Raw genomic sequence first — 24,515 nt, forward strand, 5'->3', positions numbered from 1 at the left:
GACATTGCACTGCTGCACGATCATTTGATCAAGTGGAGGCTGGGAATGGATGGGGTCAATCTCAGGAAAAGACGACTGAGACTGTCAACAAGGCTTGGTCTATAAACCACTGGGCGCCACTGGAGGCCGGCAGTGGAGCAGGCCAATAGGAGCAGGGAAAGTCATTCAAGGAGATGCCAGGAAATCCTGGAGGGACTTCGAAGTGGGAGCTAAAGGGTATATCCAAGACTGAAGCAAGAATAACCACTTGCTTGTCGTGGATCTGAGCTTTATTGCTGCCTGCTGTAGCTTTTACTCAGAGCGAGGCTTAAAGGGCTGGATCAACCCCAACAGGGTCTCCTTAAAAAATGGTAGGTCTTCAGGCCAGGCCATAAAAGGCCGAACATGGCTGAATATAAAACCTGAGTGGTCATGAGTAGTGTTTTTTCCATGGAAAATACATCCCAAGTACCATCTGGGGTACCAGAAACACTCAAGTGGGCACCTAGTAAATGTCAGGCATGACATATAGTGCTTTCGATACATCCTCTCCTTTATGTCTCAGAACAACTCAATGAGCCACGAGTCAATGACTGATTCCTCTGACTTAGGGAGGAGGAAACAGAGGTCCAGAGAGGTGAAGCAACATGCCAGTCACACAAAGACTCAACCCCACATCAGCTGGGCACCCAAGGCCATTTTCCCCCTTTCTTCTAGCCTCTGAATTGTGGAGGGCTGCGGGAGTAGAGAAGCAGTGGACCTCTCTGCAGGTGCACTGCAGGGAGAAGCAGATGCAAGGACAGGTCTTTGGGTCAGGTCTCACTTGCTTCTTTTCCACTGAACCCTCTGGAGAAGATGGTAGATAAATGGGTGACACCAGAGAACCATTAGGATAAAACCTTGACTTCAGCAAAGCAAGACCAGTGTCCAGTCCAGAGCGGGTGGCCCGGCCCAGGCCAGCCTACAGATAGTTTGAGGCAGCCAGTGAGATGTGGGCCTGCCCATGTCAGCAGGCCTAGCTTTCTGGTCCATCCTCCCAAGGGGACACAAGAATGGCTTCATTGGCCACAGGGCAACCAGGCTTGACCTTTCCTTACCAGCTCAGGGTTTCTTCCCGGAAGTTTACAAAGATGGGGGGAATCTGGGTGTCTGAAACTGCCCTTACTCTTCTGCCAACTCCAAACCGACTCTCAGTTTCTTTGAGTTCCAGGCCTCTGCCCTGGCACAGCTCCCTGGCACCAAACATCCAGGCATCTGCTCACCACTCAGGACCTCGGCCTGAGCCACACTGCCCTCTGCCAGCTGTGCCCCAGGCCCTGGATGGGATTCCTGAGCTGCTCCCCCCACAGGAAGGTTCCTGCTCCTAAGGGCTGGCTAACATACAAGAGGGAAATAAGCCCCTTTTCTCTTCTAGGCCCAGCTAGACAGCAAGACCATTAAGCCATAGGAGACCAAGCGAGACCGGGGTTTCCATCCTTTCTGTGGGGACTCAGTGGTGCTTAGGCTGGGAAACCAAGATGGAATTAGAAGCCAGGTCTCCCTTCCAATCCAGGGCCTTGCCTATACTCCATGGCCTTGCCCTGTCCACTCCCTACTGCAAGTAAGAAACAGAAGGCAGACTCTGCCTTGACCTTACAGTCCAACAACGCTCAGATGATGGGGACAGGCTGCTGATCATTCCCAAAGGCCAAGAAGTTGCACTGAGGGGTCAGAGCTGTGAAAAAGGCCATTGATTGTGAAGTGACACAGGCCTGGGTTCAAATTCTGACCAGTGGGTCTCTTCCTAGCTGACTGAGTCTGGGCGAGCTATCCCACCTCTCTCAGCCTCCATTTCTTCATTGATAAAATAATAAAAATAATGATGATAATGACTTCTAATGTGCAGTGTTTACTATGAACCAGACTCTGTTCTAAGCACTTGACAGCTGATCTTCTTTAATCCTCAAAACAACCCTGTGAGGTAGGTACTATTATTTCCCCTATTTTACAGGGGAGAAAATAAAGCTCAGGGAGATTGAGTAATTTGTCTCAAGCCACACAGCCTGTGGCGGTGAAGCTGGACTCATACCCAGGCAGGTGGAATCCAGAATTTGAGCTCTACATTCACATGAGATCACCTTTGCAATAATGTAGCTGAAATGTCTAGTCCAGAGCCTGTCTCGGGGATGACACTCAATAAATACTTGTTTTCGTCCTTTGCTTCCTCCCTATAATGAAGGGGTATCAAGGCCTGCCAGACCAGTCGTGGCAGACTGCCAAGGAAGCTGGAAATTAGGGGCTTGTCACTGGGATTTCCACACTGTTTGAGAGAAGAGGCAAAGACATTCATTTTGTTGCCTGAGGAGCATTTCCCCAAGCTGAGTGTAGAAGAATGGGTAATGAAAGCTGAATTAACCTCTTTGCCCTGTGAGCTGCATATTTACTGCTCTCGGGAGCTTAACACAGTGAGCTCTCCTCTCCCCCCAGGACAGGCTTGTCTCAGGACCTGCTTTGCTGAAGGGAAGTCTAAGGGGTCACAGCGGAGACTGTGGAGAGTGCTGAATTGGGAAGAGGCCTCAGAAGTCAACTTATTCCCCCCAGGGCCACACCAGAGTCCCCGTGACCAGATGCAATTCTTGTCCAGGGAAAAGAAGGGATTCTGAAAACTTGAAAGAAGGAAAGAAAGAAGTGGGGGAGCAGAGGAGACAGCAAGGAAGGAGGAAAGGAGAGAAATTCATATTTCTTGAAATTAGGGTTAGGAAGGTCCTCACCTTACAGTGCCATGGGGAAGGAGACCTCACTTTGCAGAGGGGGAAACTGAGGCTCAGAGAGATGAAGCAACTTCCCCAAGGCCATGGAACTAGAAACTGGTAGGGCCAGGAACTACACCTGGATCTGTATTCTCCAATATCACATACTCTTTCCTCATATCACTGGGAAATTGAGCTGGTTCCAGAACCCAGATCTCCACGTCCTGGCTACTGCGTATTAATCATAGTGGGTATGTCACACATACCCAGCCAACTCTGAATCATCCCTGAGGGACAGGAGTTGGTGTCTCACTTTCAACTACAGGCGTCCGAGCATGACCAGCAAAGGTCTGTCCTTAGAGGCTGAGATGTCACTTCCACTGAGCCCGCATGGAAATTGGTGCAGGGCACTGCTGGGGAGGGGGCTGCTGCTGTCTGACTCAGGAGGGCCCTGAACCCATCCCCAGCAGGGGAGACAATCTGGGGGCGGGAAGGTACATGGAAAGCTAGGTATTCCGACTGATGGGACTGAGAATCTTGGCTCTGCCTAGCTCTGATTTGGAGGAAGCTGCCGAAATTTGACCCTGTGAAATGAGAGAAGGTGCTCCCTGGGACAGGCCCTGGGAAACAACCCAGCGACTATTGGTTCTCTTCCGGCACCCATGGTTACCGGGGAGGTACGTGCACGCAGCACTTGGCCTGAGGAAAAGAGCGACATGGCGCTCCTGGGATGCTGGTTTCTATCCATTTCTCTTTCTTCCCTGTCTTCCTCTCCCTTCAAGGCCCTCCTCCTCTGTCTCAAGCCAGGGAGCAGGATTATATTCAGGACCCAACTCTTACAAGATCCAAGACCTTGGACAAGTCTCAGAGCCTCCACTACTTCATCTGTTAAAGGGGGAGATTTTAAAACTAGGGACCGATCCTGATAATCAATGATTTCCTTGAGAGGGAGAGAGAACGGTTCTATCCTTTACATCCTAGCTTGGGGTGCCCTTTCAGCGCTCTAGGTCACAGAAAAGTCCTTCTGGAAACTGCTGACAACCCTTTCCAATCTCTATGGGTTCCAGCTGGGTCCAGGGAGAAAAGGGACAGACCTGGCTGACTTAGAAATCTTTCGGATCACTTCAGAGAGGGGGGAATTTGGAGCGCGCAGAGGGTGAGTGTATGTGCATGTGTATGCATTCATGCATGCGAAACAGGGTGAATTCTGGGTTTGTTGTAACTTTCACTGTTCTGATCTTCCTCAAGATTCAAGATGCAGCTGTGGGGTGGGGGGCACCAGAGCCCGTAAGAGGTGGCACAGAAGGCGGGCTCGGGCTGCAGCTTCCTACCCATGCACGTTGGTGGGCTGGGCTGCCAGAAGAATCTGTTCTCGATCTTCACGCAGCTGATCTCCGCACTTCCCTGCAGCGCATAGCCGGGGTCACATTGGAACACTGTGGAATCACCAGCTTCCCAACTGTCACCACTTCGGCTCCCATTCTGTGGGACCCCTGGGTCATTGCAGGATGTTGCTGTGGACACTGGAGCGAGAAAGCAGAAGAGGAAGTGCAGTGGGGAGGTGTCTGCTAGACAACGAGGCTCCCAGCTCATTGCCCTCACTGACAGTATCCCCGCTTCCATCGCCAATGGCACCCATGTGACCTCCATGACCTCCCACCAGCATCACCAGCTGCAGAACAGCACCCACCACGTCCATGTCACCTTCATCACTGTCACTACTGCCACCACCACTTGTGATCACCACCCATTCTGCAGCTACTATCACCGCCATCTACCTCTCATGAGATGACTGTGACTTGAGAATCATAGGATGGGTGGTGATGCTTGTAGAAGTGAATCGTTTGACTTAGCCATACAAACTGTGTTACACAGAAAAAGCTTTGCAATTTTGTATAATATGCCCAGCATGATCACTGTATGGTGCTTGGAGATAATTGAGTGGAAGTGCCATGTACTGATACATGGATCACCTTGGAACACTGATTGGGAGTTTGCCTGCCTGACCTCGGGGCAGTGGCTGTGAAGTTGCAGGGAGATATTGAAGGCCGGTAAAGACCATGTTCTCTCTTGCATGGCAAACCCAACAGATTGAACCCCAAAGAAAAATCTGATGTTTGTAGCAAATGGCAAAGTAGAGTTCAAAATAAACATAAGTAACTGCAATGTACTAAGCATTTTTTTAAAAAGTCAGGAATTTGGAAGATGTGTGCAGTGTAATATCCAACCTAGATTATTACAGAGCAGGGGTTTTAAGTGAACATCAAGTGGGTGATGGAGGGAAGGAATAAAAAAATGAGATGGAGTGAGTGAGTGAATGAACAAATGCATCATGAAAAAACACACCAAAGGAAATGTCATCAGAGAAAATCAGAGAAAGGCTTCTGGAGTGCTGCATCAGCCCAGCTTCCTGTGCAGCCCACACCTAACCCCTTGCTCTCAGACTGAGCTCCGCAGGCCACTGGGATGGGGGTTCTGGGCCCCACAGAATCAAGTGTTCATTTGCTTGGGGGGTGAATCTTTCTCAAAAATTTTGGGAGAAATAACTTTTACACAAAACAAATGAATAATAATAAATCTATTATGGTGTAGAATGTAAAATTCACATTATTTCTTAGGTAAAAACAGAAGGTCCCCAAAGAGTATATCTTCCTACACTCCTCAGAACTTTCTTCTGCTATTAGGAGGACTTCAATGGAGAAGTTTGAGAAACATCAAATAGGGCAACTGTCCACATGAATATCGCTAATTATAAGACTGAGGTGTGTGGACAAGGCTGGAGTTAGAGCATACAGTGCCCTTCCCCCAGTGACACAATGAACTAGAGCCCACAACCAAATCTGGCTCTGTGCAGGATTTAAAAATAAAGTTTTATTGGAACATGGGCTCGCTTATTTGTCTATGGCTGCTTTTATGCTAAGATAGATCATATAGTCCTGAAGTATTTTCTATCGGGTCTTTTACGGAAAAAGCTTGCTGACTCTTGGTAAAATGTGTCCTGTGCCCTTTGGAGGTCACAATTTAAAACTTGTCCTTTGTTTTCATAGAACTTTAGTCATCAACATCATCAATGATCTGCTATCACTATGCAGATTTCTAAAATCTTCCAAAGCAGCGAGTTCAGTCTCCTCCCCCAGTGCTGGCCCCAGGGCCTTTGTACCTGCTGGTCCTTCTGCCTGGAATGATCTTGCTACAGACCTTCCTATGCCAGCTCCATCTTGTGATTTAATTTTCACCTCTAATATCATCTCCTGAGACAGGACTCTTTGATCACCTTCTTCTGGGTCCATCCCTCAACTGCTGCCTTCCATCAGTGTTGTCACATTATCCTGCCTTCCTCTTTTCACAGCAAAATCTGTAATAACCTGCTAATTTATAAAGCAGTAATAAATCTGCTAATTTATTTGTCTCTGTATTGCATATCACTTGTGCATCTTTATAGGAACAGAAACCTCGGCTGTTTTGCTTCTAACTGTGGCTCCATAGCCTAGTATCCAGCACACAACAGTGCTCAGTAAATATTTGCTGAATGAATAAATAAGTGAACAAATCATTGCCATCTGACACTTACTGAATTTATTTTTAAAGTCAAATATGAATCAATCTTCTTCCTTCTCAATTAAAACCAGACTTAGCTTTCATCTCTAGCTTTACAATGCACTATACACATGTAAATGATTCCTTAGAAGAAAAATAGTTCACTGCTCTGACCACCATAGCCAGGAAGATTATTTATATGGGAGGCAAAAGGGTGAAATGATTAAAAACCAGACACAGGGGTCTCGATCCTGCCTTTGCCACTTATTAACTAGAGACCCTGTCCCTGAAACCTCTCTTGACCTTAGAGCCCATATTGCAACATGGATTAAAACGGTGCCTACCCTTTTAGGTTTTGGGGGAAATTGAAAGAACTAATGCAGCGGAGAGCTTAGCATGACACCCTGCAGTAGAAAGCAGCGCTGAGGCTTCCCTCTCCTTCAATTCTCCCCCTCACCTATTTTTGTTCTCACTTTCTCTCTTTAATGCTCCTGACTTTGAGCTGCTTGGCAAAGCCCTGGGGAAAGGCTGGTTCCACGTGGTGCAGACAGGATGTTAGATGTTACACAGTCATGTTTACTTAATAAAGCCAAGCCTGCACTAATCGTCCCTGGCATTTCTGTACAATCCCCTGTCAAACACACACTATAAAGTTAACATGGGGTGAGCCATTCTCTGTTCCCCAGAGTAGTCCTGGTATTTGCTAACTGATGACAGCAACAGGGAAGATGACCTTTCCCGAACCCCGGTCATGCCTAGAACACCGGGTTGGTTGTCATGGCCTTCCTAGAGCACAGGTTAGGTAGCTCTGCCCACTCCCCTTGCCCAAGATGACTTGCCCAGGGAAGCCCCTGTGCTAGAGAAAACCATCCCTTCCTTCCTTCATGTCTTTGAGTGGCCGCTCGACAGGAGGAGTGAGTGGCCCCTGCCGATCGGTGCCATGTGGCCCGACCCTCTCAGACCTCTCTGTGGGGTGGCGAGCAGGTGGCCGGCTCCGAAACAGGGCAGAGCGCCTGGAACTGCCAATGTGCTGGAGAAATACAAGTGCTGGGTGCCATCGCCTGCAGCAATTTATTCTGAATAGGGAGCCGAGGAAGAAGAGGCATCTGAAATGAACCTTGAAGGGTGAGCAGTACTGTCACGAGTCGGGGGATGCAGGAGAAAGCAGCTGAAGGTGCTGGGGGAAGGCATGGCTCGTGAGAGCGCCGGGACTCCATCAGCAGCACTGAGGACACGGTGGAGGTCAGATAATACAACTCCATGGGGAATTTGTCAGTACAATTATGGATTATTATTTTTTTTAAGCCATACCCATCAGCTTGGGCACAGACTGAAAAAGTACATGTCTGGTTTAATTATTCATGATACTCCTTTCCCCAGAGAGGGGACTGCGCTGTCTCTTTAGCATTCTGCCTCTTTACTGCTGGGAGAGTCGGCTGTGGCTTATCCCAGCAATTTCCTACATTTGTTCCATGAAGCACTAGTCCCTTGAGATGGCCTAGAAAAAAATCAACCAGGGTCAAATATGTGTGGGAATTGTGACCTTCCAAGGACCTTATGGATTTATCTGCATCAGCACATCCAACGTGGTCAGAGGTCTCCAGTCAGAAAACCTCTTTAGGGCTGCCTCGGCCTAAGCACCTTCCCAACATCACTTGGCTGTGAGGACTTCTTTTTCCTGCAATATCATTAATATGCCATGGAACTTCAGGAACAGATGCTTGGGAATGCTTATCTCAAATGACTCCCACATTGACCCAGGATGGGACCCTAATCTTAGATGAGTTTGGTGGTGCTCAGGGACCCCTGGGGACTCTCTCCATGGGTGAATGAGTACTGGGATTTCAAGCAGGAAGACTTCCTGCAATATGCCCTGCATGGAGTTATCCCTGATGGGGGATGGAGTCTTGCACGAATGGGAAGTGGGCACGTTAACAAGTAAAGAGGAGCATGAACCTGGAAACACTCATTCGCCGCCCACCCTGCTAAATGCTCACCCCCACAAGACATGGGTGCATAAGAGAGCAAGAAGGAGGATCTGCAGCTCCACCACAGCCTTATGCTAGAGATATGACCAAGCACGCCTAGCGGATACACCAGCCAGGTGAGAGTGTGCAGACGGAGCACAGGTGCCACACAGAATCTCCATGGAAACCCCTCACACACACACACAGACACACACGCAGACAGGAGTAAGGAGATGGTAATGAAGACAGCTGCTGTATAATAAACGTGCGCATAAACCAAGGCAGAGTCACTCGTGCAGGGAGATGAGTGATGGAAGAGGCACTTCAGAGGCGATGAGATGATGCATCACACGGAGAGGCAGGACCAATCATATCAATTATCTAATATTGGGACTGGGATGTCTGAGCATTGCCCATTTTTGGTAGCTCTTTGTCATGATCCTCCATAATTGGCGACCACAGTTCATAATGAATGGAATACAGATGACTCGGGCTTGGCTTCCAGTCCTTCCGAGAGTGGCACACAAGTAAGAACCAGAGTGTGCACAGAAGCTCTTCCTTCTGTAGCTGCAGCTCAAACCACCCTCCCCTTGGGCATCCCCTGCATCCCTCCACGTTCCCTGAGTTCCAGCCACAATGGACAACCCTCCCCTTCTGGAACCTGGCATCCTGCCTCTGCACTTGTGCAGGTATTCTCTGCACTCGGGGTGCCCGCGCTCTCTCTGATCTAACAGGGGCCCACAAATGCTCCAAAGTCCTCCCCTGGCCACTGTAACCCATGTCATAGTTGACCACTCCCTCCCCAAAGCCGTTCTTTTCGTCTGTGACTCCTCATTCTTCATGTCTTTTCTGGGTCATCTTTTCTGGATGCTCCCAGGTGACCATTATAGTTTCTATCCTCTCTCCAGATATCAACCTGATGTGTCTGCCTGTCTTCCCAGCAGAGTAAGCTCAGCACAGACAGTGGAACAAGTGCTAGCCAGGTACCAGGCACACAGCAGGTGCTCAATAAGTGTCTTTGCATGAGTGGTGAGAGGTCAGGAAGGAGGGATTCAGGGTGGAGAGAGGAGATGGGTGTCTCGTGGCAGGACACATGGAGAGGGGCGGCCACTGACCTGAGAATTGAATGGCAAAGCCCTGCTTGCTGGTAAAGAAGTCGGTGCTGAACTGCAGGACGACAGAGTTGAAGGTGCTGTGCAGGTCCTTGGGCAGGCCAGAGCCGCTGAGCTCCTTGAGTAGCACCCCGCTCTCCACAGGCCCATCCCAGATGCGCAGCACGTCGTGCACTTCCTCTGTGTCAAACACCAGGAAGTGCAGCCTGCTCGGAGAGAAGAGGAAGCAGTCAGCTGGCCCAGCCCCTGCCTTCCAGGGGCTTCCAGTCGGGGCAGGTCATGACCTAAGAAAGACTTCCAGGAAGGAAGAGAAGGGAGGAAGGCCTGGCAGTGTCCTCCTGGTTCCCACCCAGACTGTTGCCCCGTTGGGTCATAAGCAGCAGGGACAGGGTGAGGAGTTCAGGGTTTGTGCATCTTTATCATCACAAACTCCATGTTGCCAAAGACAAACCTCACCTGTTTCCTCAACTCTACACAACAGCTCCCAGACCTCACTTCTGAATATTCATGTCATTCTAGATTGTCAGGGAGGCAGTGAGAAGTCAGGGTCTGGATTGGATAAAGGACATTGGCTAAAAACAGTCAGAACCCCAGCAAGGTATTGCATGGATCTCAACAAGCCAATTCTAAGTTTATATGAAGAGGCAAAAGGCCCAGACTGCCGATACGACTCAATGCTAAGACTTATAAAGCTGCAGTAATCAAGACAGTGTGGTGTCTGTGGAATAACAGACAACTAGATGGATGGAACAGATAAGAGACCCCAGAAGTAGACCCAAATATATCCAGTCAATTGATTTTTGACAAAGAAGCAAAGGCAACACGGGGGGGGGGGGGCAAATACTTTTTGCAACAAATGATGCTGGAACATCTTGACATTTGCATGCAAAAAATGAAACTAGATACAGACTTTATGCTATTCACAAACACTAACTCACAATGGATACAGACCTAAATGTAATAGAAATGACAAAAGCCCTAGAAGATAACATACAGGAAAACCTAGGTGACCCTGGGTATGGTGAGGATTTACTAGGTACAACATCAAAGTCATGATCCATTAAAAAAAAAAAACCAACTAATATTAAAATTAAACATTTCTACTCTGCAAAAGACAGTGTCAAGAGAATGAGCTGGGACAAGTCACAGGCTAGGAGAAAATATTTTCAAAACTTACATCTGATGGGGCCTCCCTGGTGGCCTCGGCGTTAAGTCTCAGCACTATCACCACAAGTTCCCACAGTGACTTGAGTTCAATCCCTGACCAGGGAGCTGACCCACATGGCACAGCAGACCTCTCCTGTCTCCCTGCTGCTCCCCTCAGCAGTGTATTTCAGTGGATCCACCTGTTCTGCTCCCTACTCTTTCTCTGGCAAATCCTCTCCCCTCCTTGCACCTCTGGCCTACACCCCAGTTCTTCTATGCATAAATAAATCTTTAAAAAAAAAGATACATCTGATAAAGGACTGTTATCCAAAGCACACAAAGAATTCTTAAAACTCAACAATAAACAAAATACTTAATTAAAAAATGAGCTAAGGACCTTACCAGACACCAACAAAGAAAATACACAAATGGCAGATAAGTGTATGAAAAGATGCTTCACATGGTAAGTAACCAGGGAGATGAAAATGCAAATGCAATGAAGGGCACCTTGGTAGTGGGCTGGTGTGTAACACACCCCTGAAGAGGTATGAACTGGTCTTTTCTGAATCATATGTTGTGTTGTAAACTGATGTTACTCCAATAAAAAAGAATTTGAATGAAAAAAATAAGAAACCACCTCCATCTATTGGAAAGGCCAAAATCCAGGACACGTACAACATCTAATGCTAACAAGGAGGTGGAGCCACATGAACGGTCATTCCTGTTGTTGAAGTGGGAATGCAGAAGGGGCAGCCGCTTTGGAAGACAGTTTGGCAGTTTCTCATAAAACAAAACACATCCTTACCATATGAACCGGCCATCATGCTCCTTGCTATTAATCCAAAGGAGCTGAAAACTTATTTCCACGCAAAATCCTACACCCAGATGTTTATAGCAGCTTTATTCGTAATTGCTAAAACTTGGAAGCCACCGAGATGTCCTTCAGTAAGTGAATGGATAAACAAACCGTGGTACATCCAGCATGGAATATTATTCAGTACTAAAAAGAAATGAGCTATGAAGTCATGAAAATGCATGGAGGAACTGCAAACGCATAGTGCAAAGTGAAAGAAGTCAGTCTGAAAGACTATATGCTGGATGATTCCAACTCTATGACAATCTGGAAAAGCCAAACTATGGAGATGGTGAAGAGACTATGGTTGCCAGGCACTGGGTGGTGCTTGGGAGGGAGGTGTAGGGGAAGCACAAAGGACTTTTAGGGCTGTGAAATGAGGCTGTATGATGCTAACGTGGTGGATCCACGTTATTATACATCCATCCAAACACATAGAATGCAAAGTGCAGAGTAAGCCCTAAACTGTGGCCTCAGGTGAGCACAATGGGTAGGCTCTTCAGCTGTAACAAATGTCCCACCCTGGTAGGGGATGTTGATTGTGGATGAACCTGTGCATGTGTGGGGTCAGGAGGAACCTGGGAAATCTCTATACTACCCTGTCAATTTTGTTGTGGACCTAAATCTGCTTTAAAAAACAGTCTGCAAATGGAAAGGGACAGTCAAAGGACTATGAGTTCTCTGCTTAGCCATGATGGGGCAGGGGTGGGGCTGCACCTCACTTTCTCAGAGCAAAACTCAGGATATCAGCTAAATAGGCTTGGTTTAGGTAATTTCTGCCAATCTAGGAGCCCAGGGATCCCCACAAATGGGGTGCATGAAGGCCACAGCACTCTCAGAGTAATGAACCCCATAGAAATTTGGATTCTTGTAGGATAAAAAAGTTCTGCCTTGGTTACAAGCCTATGTAACTCTCTCCTACTCGATCTTTTATTTCAGAATAATTTTAGATTTACAGAGAAGTTGCAAATATAGCAGGAGAATTCCCATAGACCCCTCAGTATTTCTCTCATGGTTAAGGTCCTACATTTCCCTAGTACACGTGTCACTGAGAAACAACCAGTGTGGTTCCATCACTACGAATGCCAACTATAGATTTCATTTGGATTTTGTCATTTTCCCACTGATGTCCTTTTTTTCCTGTTCCAGAAAAATAATAAAAATATCTTTTTTGAATTATAAAATAAAAGACATATTTGAGGCAGAAAAAGGCAAACAACACAGTAAAAATGAACTGAATTTTTAGTCTCTCACACAAATCAATCTGTTCTCCAGAGCTTCTCACTTGATTTTAGGCCTGGTGCATATCCTTCCAGACTTTTCCAGTGTGCACACACATACATTTTTTTACCCCAAATGGGACCACATTTTACATAGTTTTGCACAACTTTCGTTCTCCACTTCATACTGTATGGACACACACATCTACTTCACTTCTTCCCTATAGAAAAGGACTCGATGTATTTCATTCTTTCACACACAAGTGCAAGGAATATTATCATCTTTATGTGGTTTTGCACACTTCTGTTCATAGTTCAGAAATAGCTTTTGGTGGGGACTGGTATATATTTGAAAAGTTGACAAATGCTTGCTATTCTCTTAAGTGATTGTATCGATTTACATCCCACTGAACAGTATGAAGGTGACTCTTCTAAATTTCACTGCACCAGCATCAAATACTAGAATGTTGTAAATAAATTCTGAAAATACTCGCTCATCTGCTAAACCAAAATGGAATCTCACTGGTGTTTTAAATTTAGATCCTTTAGCACCATTGTGTTTCTTTGTGTTTCTTTACTTGCAATTTGTATATCTTCTTATTTTTTATCTGTCTTCATGATTGAATATGACTATTAAAATTCTATTTATACATTATGATTTTAATTTACTATCTATATATTTGACTTCTCTTTTATACATTAGTTGTTAATATCTTCTCCTAGTATCTCTTGGTGTCTCTTTTTCCTTTCGATTTTGCTGCTGGGTCCATTTTGTCATAGAAGTTATACATTTCTTATTTTTTTTGATATATTAGGGTCCAAGCAAATCTCCTGGATTATAGATATTATCAATACAAGGTGGAGACCCCTGAATGCCAGATCTCTGAATGTTGGGATCTCTCAATGGCTGTGTCCTGGCTCCCCTGGCAGGCCTCCCCTCTGAGGACTCCAGCAGTATGAAGACAGATGGGCTTCTCTTCAAGGTGTTCAGCAGGGAACAGACTGGCAGACGGGGGCACCACACTTGACTGGAACGGGAAGAGGAGCTCCCGGGAAGCAGAGTACACAGTGGACTCACTGCTGGGCTAAGCTGCCCACTTTCTCTCCTGCCTTCTCTGTGGTACTTGGCACACAGTAAAGTTGGCAGCCAATCAGGGGAGCAGGACGAAGGGTGAGCGGTGCTGTGTTCCCAGAGAAGAGAGCTCGTGTGGGCCGACTTGTCCAGGAAGGAAGGAGGAAAGGAGACGTGCAGTGTGGGGGACAGGAGTGGAGTGTGTTTTCTTTGAATTGAATAACATGAGACAAGACCCAGAGGCAGAGTAGAGGGAAAGCGATGCCATCACTTGAGTTCAGGTGGCATTAGGATGTCACAGGGCCAGAGCTGGCTCGAGAGCCAAGAGGGCAAAAGGTCTCAAGATTAGCGAGAGGCGTCTGGGTTGTATCCCCTTCCATGCAGAGACCACCTGATGTCCCTGAGGGTGATAACGGACTAAGCGGATGAGTGAATCAATGAATGAATAACATCCCAGGACACCATCCAGATTGAAAGTTGTAAAAAGAGAGAATGTGAAAATTAAGTAGAAACGAAAGGAAAGATATGTTGGCCATTGTGTACGAGGCACTTTTGTGTCACCCATCTAATCCTCACAACCATCTTTATTTCATAGGGAGCATGTATTCCCATCTTTAAATATGAGAATACTGAGGTGCAGAGAGGTTAAGTAACTTGCCCAAGATCAAGAGCTGGGTAGAGCGCAGACCAGAATGACATGAGGGGATTATAGTCCTGGTTGCACTTTAGGGTTTTCTCTCCCCTGAGAATGCTGCCCTCACCTGCAGGAGGTGGAGGCCAGGGAAGTGCCAGGTGTGCTGGGAGGAGCCTATCCATCATCACCTGCACACATGTGCTTCACACACAAGGTCAGAGGACTGCTATTCCAGACCATGAATTGAAAATGTCAGTTCACTGCATGGAGTTTAGCTGATCTGCTAACGAGACAAAGTCAAAGGCTTGGCACTGATGAGGTCAAGAGAAGCAGAAGAGGCGGCAGGAGGAGGGGCCAAGGCCTTCTGCAAGCAGGAACAATGCAACTTGACAGAAAGGACAGAAGCCGAATCCCAGACCTCTTACTGCATTCATTTATTTAAACACTTGCAGTGTGTTGGGTGCTGGGAGATAATAGTGAAGCTGACAGACAGGGTGTCATTTTCCACTTGTTTCTGGAGATGGGCACTTGGCCCGTGCATGCAAGTCCATTAAAAGATTATCAGCTCTAGCAAATGCAACAGAGAAAATAGAGTGTTGAGATGGGGTAACTGCTTTAGATACAGTGGGAAGACCTCTCAGTGGAGGTGACATTTAAGCCAGATGAGAAGCTCAAAAGAAGCCAGCCATGTGAAGAGCAGGGCAGGGTAAAAGGTGGGTCGAAGCTTTCTGTGGATAAAGGGCAGCTTGTGCAAAGGCCTCCAGAGGGAACTGCCTGGAACGTCTGGGCAGAGGAAAGGTGACTGAGGGTGTTGCTGGGCCAAGGGGCAGGCAGAGGCCACTGCGGGGGCCTGTGCATCAGGAAACACTTTGAATTTCCTTCTATGAACTCAGGGAAGTCGCTGAGGGTTTTAAGCAAGGTCTGATGGGATCTGATTTACATCCTTACATCACTCTTGCTGCTTGGATGAGAACAGGTTGTTCAGTGCAAGAGAAGGTGCAGGAAAGTTAACCCCGAGAGTTGTGACCCCCATGATTATACATATCCTTGATGGCAGCCAGAGAAGATTTGTTTTGCCAAACTGACCATGTTTATTTAGGCGCTTATTGAAGACCGTCCTTATCTTAGAGAACTCAGTCTGTGAAGTGTTAATGTGAGGTTCTGATCCTTAGGGAAAATTCCAAGCCAAAGCAAATCATTGGGTTTGCTTGAGCACAGCCTTGTGGATGAGGGTCTAGTGTCTTCCTCTGGTTTTTGAAAGACTGAAAATAGCTGGAGGACCCAGTCTCTGTTGCCCCCAGCTGGGGAGGCACTGAGGGACAAGAAGAGGTGGTCCTCCCTGTTGATGCAGAGACACAGCACAGGCGGGGAACGGGGCTAATGGGTGCAGTGCGTGAGGCTCTGTGTTCAGAGCTGCGGAAACGTGGAAGGCACTGTTTTTGCCCTGGAGGCTGCTGCTGTTTATTGAAAGCAACACACAAAACATAATATGTGCAACAGGAGCTAAAAGAGTAGGAGAAATAAAGTGCTGTAGCAATAACTGGAGGAGGAAGGGAACTAAACATTTGTGGAAAAATCTATGTGCCAAGTACTTTCTGCATATTGTCTACTATCTCCTCAGCCACCTGGCAATTTAGAATCCACTTTGGCACATTTTGCTGATGGTGGAACTGAAGTCCCCAGGGGTCAATACAGGCAACTTGCTGGGGACAAGACAGGGGGGAGGTGGGAGGAGGTGATCAAACAGCTGGTAAGGGTCAGAGCACAGATTCAAACCACATCTGTCAGGTACCAAAGGCTTTTCTTTTACATTGTCTTCTTCTAATTGAGAGAAGCAAGGGAAACTTCGAGGAGGTCTTTGAAGTGGTTTTGAAGCAAAGCAAAGCAAAGCATGAGGAAATTAACTGAGAGAAAGAAGATCACAAGAGAGGGAACAGCATCAACAGACACATAAACAGTGTAACTGGCCTTGTTGGAGCCAAAATCCCTCCCACCCTCTCAAACCACCTTTTCCACCAAGTCAGAGGCTCTTTCTGAAGCACAGAACAATCAGCCTCCCTGGAGGACACACCAAGACTTCATGAGCAGCCCCAACGTCTCACCTTTCACCCATTTCCTTCTTACTCTCTGACATCAGGGACTTCCCTTTGGCTAGAATGTTCTAAGCCATGCCAGCCACAGTGGGTTAAACTATCTCTCCCCAAAGCTAGGCTCAAGTCCTAACCCCTGGGACCAGTGAATGTGACTTAATTTGGAAATAGGGTCTTTGGAGATGTTAAGATGAGATCATACTGGATTAAGATGGGCCTAAATCCAATCACTGGCATCTTATAAGACAAATGAGAGAGAGATTTGGATATAGAGGTGCTAAGAAGGCACAGAAAAGGCCGCATGAAGACAGAGGCATAGATGGAAATGGTGTGTCCACAAGCCAAGGAAACCGAGGATTGCTGGTGACTACCAGAAGGTAGGAGAGAGAGGAAACAGTTTCTCTCTAGATTCTTTGGAGAGCATGGCTCCTGCATAGTTCCAAGCCCTAGAACTGGGAGAAAATAAATTTCTGTTGTTTTAAGCCATTTTGTTTTAGCAGGCCTGGTAAAGCAATACACCACCTGGTTTCTTGGCATTTCTTGGCTACAGTCTACCTCATTGCTTACAAGTGGCTCTTCTGTATCCATTGCACATTAGAAAGATATGCAAAAGAAAAAAATCCATAACGTCTTAACAGGTTGATTTCACTTGCCTTGCGATTGGGCCCCAGGAAATGAAAGGGCTTCGGATGCTCCCAAGCAACTGTCACTACTGCATAAAGACAGAGGACGCTGCACCAATTTGAGTTATAAGAGCAGATCTTTACATCAGGGGAAAATGACATGTGATTGAACAGCTGCTACAGAGGGAAGGGGGTCAGAAATCACTCCTGTCCCCAAATGAGAATGCCGCTTAAATTATCCTCAGTGACATTGGAAATGACAATAGGAAAATAATACTTATTTCATAAAATGCCCTTTTCTGAGTCACAGAGTTGCAAACCAACAATTAAACCATGATCATAATAACAGACGATAATAATTAAAGCATCACTGTTATCCAAAGAGCAAAAACTGAGAAAATAGACCGAAGTCCAAAGCAAGCATTGGTATTGAAAGAAAAATTAGCGGCCCTCTTCTTTCCTGGGGCCAGCTGGGATTCAAAGAGAGAAAAAAGATTCTTTTGTTATATCCAGAAGTGAAAGAATAAACCTGGGCTCTGGGTCACTGATGAAGCCGCGTGACTGATGTCCTGGGAGTTTGGGGTGGTGTGCAAATGCGGCACTTAGGCTAATGCCTTGTGTTTCTCTCTCCCTTGCTGGGTGACCTTGGGCCAGTTGCTTCCTCTTCATCATCAGTACAAGAAGGCTCTGGACTGCCCTTCATTAGCCAGAACCTGCCCTGAAGGGATCAGGAGTTCTGTGAGAGGCAGATGTGTCTTTGTCCTTCTTGGAGAAATGCTTTCCACAAAATGAAAGGCTCATGCCACCCAAGAAGCCTAGATTACAAAGTGGAAGAGAATTGGGGTTCAAATAGTAGTTCTTTGATGGCTCTTTGGGTGACCTTGCAGAACCTCAGTTTATTTCTCTAAATGACAGTGACATCATCTATGTAGAAGTGTTGCTAAGAGGATGGTCCTACAAAATCACATATAAAGCACCTACTACTGGGCTTGACATACAGTGTCAAATCAATCAGTGGTAAAGTCACCTAGAAAATTCCATTATGTTCTATTTATTCAGTTATTTTACTTGACTAAAAGGGATTTGTTAAAGTCTGTATGGTTGTCAATGTTTCCTGTATTTCTGCAGATTTTTGCTTTTTTTTTTTTTTTATAGAGGCATGTTTTATTTATTTATTTATTTGTTTGTTTGTTTTGTTTATACATGCACTGGGTACAGTCAGAAGCGCGGGAGGGTGAGAGAATTCACCAGAGCCAGAGCGGGTAGCAGAGCAGGCAGAAGGACCGAAGTACACTGCTGAGGGGAGCAGCGGGCGGCAGGAGAGGTCTGCGCGCCATGTGGGACCCTCCTCTGGTGGCCAGGGAGCAGCCGGGGATCGAACCGGCGCCGCAGAGGCCGCGGGCAGCTTCGCAACCCAGCGCTCAACCGCTTCGCCACCAGGGAGGCCCAGATTTTGCTTTATGTTTTCTTGATAGGTTATTCAATGCATAAAGATTCATGACTATTGGCATTATTGTGGACTATGCATTTTATCACATGAAATAATCCCTTCCTCCTTTTTCCTGTTTTCACCTTGAATTTTACCATTCATAAGGATAAGCAATATTGAGATGCCTGCTTTTTATTTGTGTTTTCATGCTATTTCTTTGTCCCAAACTTTTGTTTTTTAATAGTTTAGCAGCATTTTCTTCACCTAACTGAGAAGCTTTTTCTCACAATAGGAAGTTTAGCTTGTGGGAACCAGCTCATGGCTCCTTACTGTTCCCTCCCTGCCCACATGGTCAGAAATGTCTCTGCATGTGACTAAAGAGGCTTCCTTTTCCCATGATCTTGAGTCTTTTTTTTGGGTTGTCCCACCCATCATCCTATCCACTTCTTTTGCAGACCTTTTGCAAAGTATACATTGTGCTTTTCATCCTATTTCAAGCATTTTTCAACATTTACAAAAATACTCCTCAACTTGCATTTTCTCCATCGAATTTAAGAAAAATAATATACCTTTTCACTTTCCCTTTCATCAGACAGGAAATATAAAAATATTTTACTTTTACCTTTGCTTTCCCTTAATTATCAAAATCACTGACAATACAATCAGGGAGATAGGCCTTTCATGGTTACTCATCCTTAGTGGTATTTTTTCCCCCTGAATATTTTGGCAGGCTCAAATTTTTAAGTCATTTTTGCTTTTCTGTGGTTACTGTAATACAGTACCATAAAGTTGGAGACTTAAAATAAGTTCTGGAGGCCAGAAGTCTGAAATCAGTATTGTTAGTTTGAAATCGAGGTGTTGGTAGGGCTTCCTCTGGAGTCTCTGGAGGAGAAGCTATTTTTTGCCTCTTCTGATTTCTGGTTGGCATTCCTCAGCTAGTGGCTGCATCATTTCAGTCTCTGTTTCTGTCTTCAAATCACCTTTTGTGTGTATAAAATCTCCTTCAGCTTCTCATAAAGATATATGTAATTACATTGACCCACCCAGATAATCCATGATATTCTCCTTGTCTCAATATCCTTATTTTAATCACATCTGCAAAGATCCCTTTTCCAAATAAGGTAATGTTTACAGGCATCAGGACATGATATCTTTAGGGACTTTCATTCATTCTACTGCAATGGTTTTCCAAGTTCTTTCAGAAGCTGAGTAGGAATTCCATTTGACTTTTATGCATATTCTATTCTGGCTGAATCAATACTTCTTGGGTCTCATATGACCACTGACTTTGGCTTTTGGTGCTATGGAGAAGAAATCTTAGGAGGGTTGGATTAATTGTGGTGGTTGTTCTTTTGTAAATTACTTTTTTATATGATGACTGTAAGTTTACTTCTGCAAGTATCCTTTGCCAAATGCCTTTATCCTTCGAACTGTTTCATTTTTCACTAAGTTGCATCTAATTCACTTTGCCTGTAGCCCAGTGAGTCCTTTCAACTTACCAAGAACATTTTAGAAATGGTCACTCCATCTCTTAACCCTCCTTCTCAGGGAAATTTGGTAACATTTTATATTTTATTAAATCTTCTGCTCTACTTGCTCATTGTTCTTCCTTCATGATGCTTGAATTGGTAATATGTCTTCCATATCTGACAACTTTCATTTCACTACTTTCATATTTTTTTCTCTGTAGTCTTAGAGAGTCTCTAGTTTGTTTCATATTTCAATGCTTTTATTTCTTACAAGTCAAGTGCTGCTACTATGGACTTTAATTGTTATTGTGTTTCTAGTTTCTTTTTTACTCTTGTCTCTATCACTGCCTCAGGAGTTCCCTTACGCCATTTCATCAGCCATCTTCTGCTATTTATCATCCACATTTCTTATATTTAAGTAAGAATATTATAATGTACACATTGAAATTTTATTTCTGTCTACACTATAGCAAAGTATATTCAGAAAATGTTTCTATAATCCTATAAGCAAAATGTAAGCTAAAAAAGGCAGAGGCAGCCATAGGAACAGAAAACTAAACCAAAACACACCCTAAAAACATAACTGTAGAATTGAAGCTATCAGACGAGAAAGGTAGGGAGAGGGGCCAGAAGGGGAGAGAGGGTCCAATGGACTGTGGTAGAGGATTATGGGGGCTTTGGTGGTAACAGATCTCAAGAGATGTGATCCTGGGCCTCCCTGGCAGCACAGCGGGTTGAGTGCAGCACTGTCAAGTTGTCTGCAGCCTCTGCAGCATGGGTTCGATTCCTGGCTGGCCAGGGAGATTCCCACATAGTGCGGCAGACCTCTCCTGTGGTGCCCGCTGCTACCCTCCACAGTACTTTTGGTCAGTCTGCCTGTTCTGCTCCCCACTCTGTCTCTGGTGAATCCTCTCGCCCTCCCATGCCTCTGGCCTTATCCCAGCTATTGTATAAATTAAAAAATAATAATAAAATCTAAAAAAGAGAGAGAGACATGAACCTATACCACTAAATGATACACTGTGTGTAAACCATCATTAACTCAATAAAATAATACAATAAATAATAACTTAAAGTTTGTTTTAAAGAAATGATTGGAAAAATTAAAAGAAAAAAACATTTCTATTTCTGTTGGGAAATGATTCTCTTTTGAAAGAATGGGTTGTTTCAAGTGGCATCACACAAGTTTACTTTATCTTTTTGCTTATTTGTTTACTTATCTTTTGAAAGGGAGTGTGGCCAGCTAACAAGGTCTACCTGCCTTTGGTCGATCTATTTTTCTCTTCCTAAGAGATGTTGGAATTCATTTCTGAGATTGTAAACTGGCAGTCAAGTTGATGTGTCCTGGCTAATCCAACATGCCAGAGTCACTCAGCTGGATCATTAGTCTTAGATAATTTGAAGTAGTTTATTTCTTCTTTTAAGTGGTGACCCAGGAAAAAACTGAATTGCCAGAAAATACTGCCACTCATAAAATAACATTTATACTAGCCAAGTTACCCACATCTTCTTCTTCCAAAAACTTTTGAGTTTCCTGTTTGTGGAAACCTTAAAGCTGACAAAGGAATGCCTCACTGTGGATGTGCTTATCTGCTCAGTTCCTCCAGGAGGTCAACTCTTGTAGTGTGAGGACATGTATTTAAGGTTTAACTCACTGTCACTGCTCAAAAATAAATCTCCTGGAAGCTTCTAAACCTGCGGCCATGATGGCTGGCAAAAGCTGTGAACAGAAGCTTCACTCCTGGTGCCTTCTGCCTCCTCTGGGCCAGCTGCCCACTTGCTGGTTAAAAGGAAGCAACATGGCCCACAGCGGGGATTTGCTGCCCTGTGATTGATATGAAACCACAGTGGGGGAATCTGGGCTCCAGGCACAGCCAGATGTTTTGTCTGGTGTAGCATCCTCCCAGGAAGACAAGCTCCACTGGGCAGGGGTTCTGGTTAATCAAAACCCTGGCCCTCGCTCTCAGTAATCCTACTGCTTTGTGAGCAACAACCAAAAATGGAGTTTCCATGTTGCACTCTTCCATTAATCATTAAGAAGCATCCCTACAGTTAAAAATCAACAAAGCAACACTATTAGCTAAATAGGAGCTTTATGACTACATGGGCATTAGGAGCAGAAATCAGCGTTTCTGGGAATACGAAGTTCTCTATCCACCATGAATCCTTGAGTTCTTTTGGGAAAGCATACCTGCAAAGGATTGCCTCTTATCCCTTCCCTATTCCCCTCTTTGTAGCCACCACATGTAGCTCTTGATCCCAATCAACTTTGTACTCAAGAAACACAACTCAGTTCTTCTGAATCCAGCCAGGGCCCCTCAAAACAGTTATGCAAGACACCTCTGGTTCCCCAGCCAATTTATCCCTGCACTGTTGCCACTGCCACTGATCTTCCTGAGATAGCATCATGTCACACCAGAAAATGGGCTCTTCCACAGCAGGTGTGCGTTCACCCCTTCCTTGCTTTCACGTGCTGAGAAGGTCCTTCCCTGCAGTGTGCATGGTGAACCACTGATCTTTAATGGGCAGCTAGAATGGCACTTCCTCTCTGTAACGTCTCGACCCCAACTGGATTTATGAACTGTCCTTGTAAATGTTTTTCTATTATGTTTCACATACTTCTATAGTGTGTGTCACATTATATTAAAATCTGTAGCAGACACTGGAGGTTGGATTATCTGTAGTCTATTTCCATACTTCTCGTCTATCTCTACTCTTGAAGCAGTAAAAGCAGAAAAAATTGGATTTTGCACTTTCCTGCAGTGAGACATGGCAAGTTCTGACTAATGAGATATAAGAAGGTGACAGGATGGTGGTTCTTTCTGAACAAATACGCAAACCCTCACAAGGAGAAAGCACCGTACTCTTTCCTTGCCTTAGACTGGAACACAGACATGATGGCTGGAGCTGCAGCAACTGACTAGGTGACCATGAGGATGAACGTCCGAGAAAGGAAGGAAGGAAGGAAGAAGAAAAGTGATGGCATCATCTACTGGCATTAGAAGAGTAATGGCAGCTGTACTAGGTCTGCACGGCACCTCCAAATACTTATTTCCAAGGGAAACATGAACCTCCATTTGCTGAATCCAGCTGTAGTCAGTTTTCCTATTTCCATTCCTAACTGATAATGTTTCTACCTATAAAACTGAGACCTTCAAGGGAAAAGACTTTCTTATTTATATTTATGCCCTACTGCCTGGTAGAATGCCTGGTACTGAGGAAAGGCTCCCAGCTCTTTTCACGGAGTTGAATGTCATTACTGTCTTTAAGATAACCAGTCATTTCTTGATATACAGAAAAATCCATTCAGAGCGCTCATCTCGGTCTTCAGGGTCCTGCAGAGACCTGCTTTACCCATTTAACCTTCCCCCTCTTCTCACCCTCTCAGGAAGACTGCAGCCACATGCAGTGAGTCTTCTTTGTGGACAGACCCTATATTGTGGTCGGACGCTATATTCACGCCTTCAGTCTTCTTTTCCTAAACTGAGATGCTCTCCTTTATCCCTCTCATCAGAACTTCTTTCCTTCTTCTCTGTTACTGAACTTGGTTTTCACACACTTGCAGCTTCTCCTTTGTCTGGACATACCTGTTTGTTTTACAATTTCCCCCCTGGATTGCGAGTCCCTGGAAGACAAGGGCTGACCCCAGGCAGAGCTGTGTGCTCCCCACTGCGCAACAGCCTCAGTCTCTGCCACCGAGAAGGTGTTCAATGCCTGTTGTCTTCAGTGGAATTAAACCAGAGTCAGAATGGCAGACCAGAAGAGAAGAGCCTGGGCTAGATCAGATGAGATCAAGTCCACATCACAGGGGAATTGTGAGACCTCGGGTAGGTGATTCATCCTTTCTGGGCCTCGCTGATCTTGTCTATAAAATGGAGGTAATAACAACTGGTCCAGAACCTGGGATGTTGTAGATATTTGATAACTGTTAGGTAGGAGGGAAGGGCCAAAGCTGAGGCCTCTATGCCCTCTCTTTTCCAGTCTTCATCGGAGCAGGTTTGCAAAGAGGAAAACCCCAACCCTGGCTGGAGTTTACCAGCCAGTCTGTCGTGCTTTTCCCACTCTGGGAAGCACCTGCCAAATGCTGCAGATCTGCCTGTGGACAGGGAGGGGCGACCCTGTAGGCCCACACTGGTCCTCATGTCCAGGAAGGACCCTCATGCCTTCTTGGACCACAACCAGGGGGTGAGCCTGACCACAGATCCCTGCAGCCTGTCCTTCCTGGGCGCTGATACAAAGGGTCTATCCTCACCCACCTTGACCACAGATCTCTCTGGCTACCCCAAGGCTTGATGAGAGCTGGGGCAGAGAGAGGGAGTTAAGCTGACAGTGCCACTCTGTGCTCCCCACTGCACAGAGTGGCACTGTCGGCTTTCTCTTGTCTGTGCCCCTGGGAACTATCTCATGGACACATCTGTAGGTCACCTCCCATCAGACACACCCCAGAGAACCCTGCTTGATACCTGCTCCCCCCAACAGCACAGCACCCTCCACTTACCCTCCACCCATAACTCTAAGGGGTAAGCTACCCCCGCTATATGCTCATGGGTTGCCCTATCTGGATAAAAGGAAGCTACCCCAAGCTCCTTGAGGGATTCTCACCATGAAAATTATGTGCCAGGTACTATTCTAAGTGTTTAGTTATATCAACTCAC

At 45.8% G+C, this 24,515-nt stretch overlaps 1 protein-coding gene across 1 annotated transcript in view; it reads right to left on the bottom strand.

The window, feature by feature from the left end:
• Positions 1–24,515, bottom strand: part of CSMD2 (CUB and Sushi multiple domains 2) — a gene marked incomplete at both ends in the record, with an annotated part of 507,564 nt that overhangs the window by 93,737 nt on the left and 389,312 nt on the right. The window contains 2 exon segments of the mRNA XM_084243387.1: positions 4,040–4,231; positions 9,328–9,530. Of these exon segments, the coding sequence (XP_084099513.1) occupies positions 4,040–4,231; positions 9,328–9,530 (395 nt within the window).

Source organism: Talpa europaea, assembly GCF_964194135.1.
Source record: "Talpa europaea genome assembly, chromosome: 9".
NCBI lineage: Eukaryota > Metazoa > Chordata > Mammalia > Eulipotyphla > Talpidae > Talpa > Talpa europaea.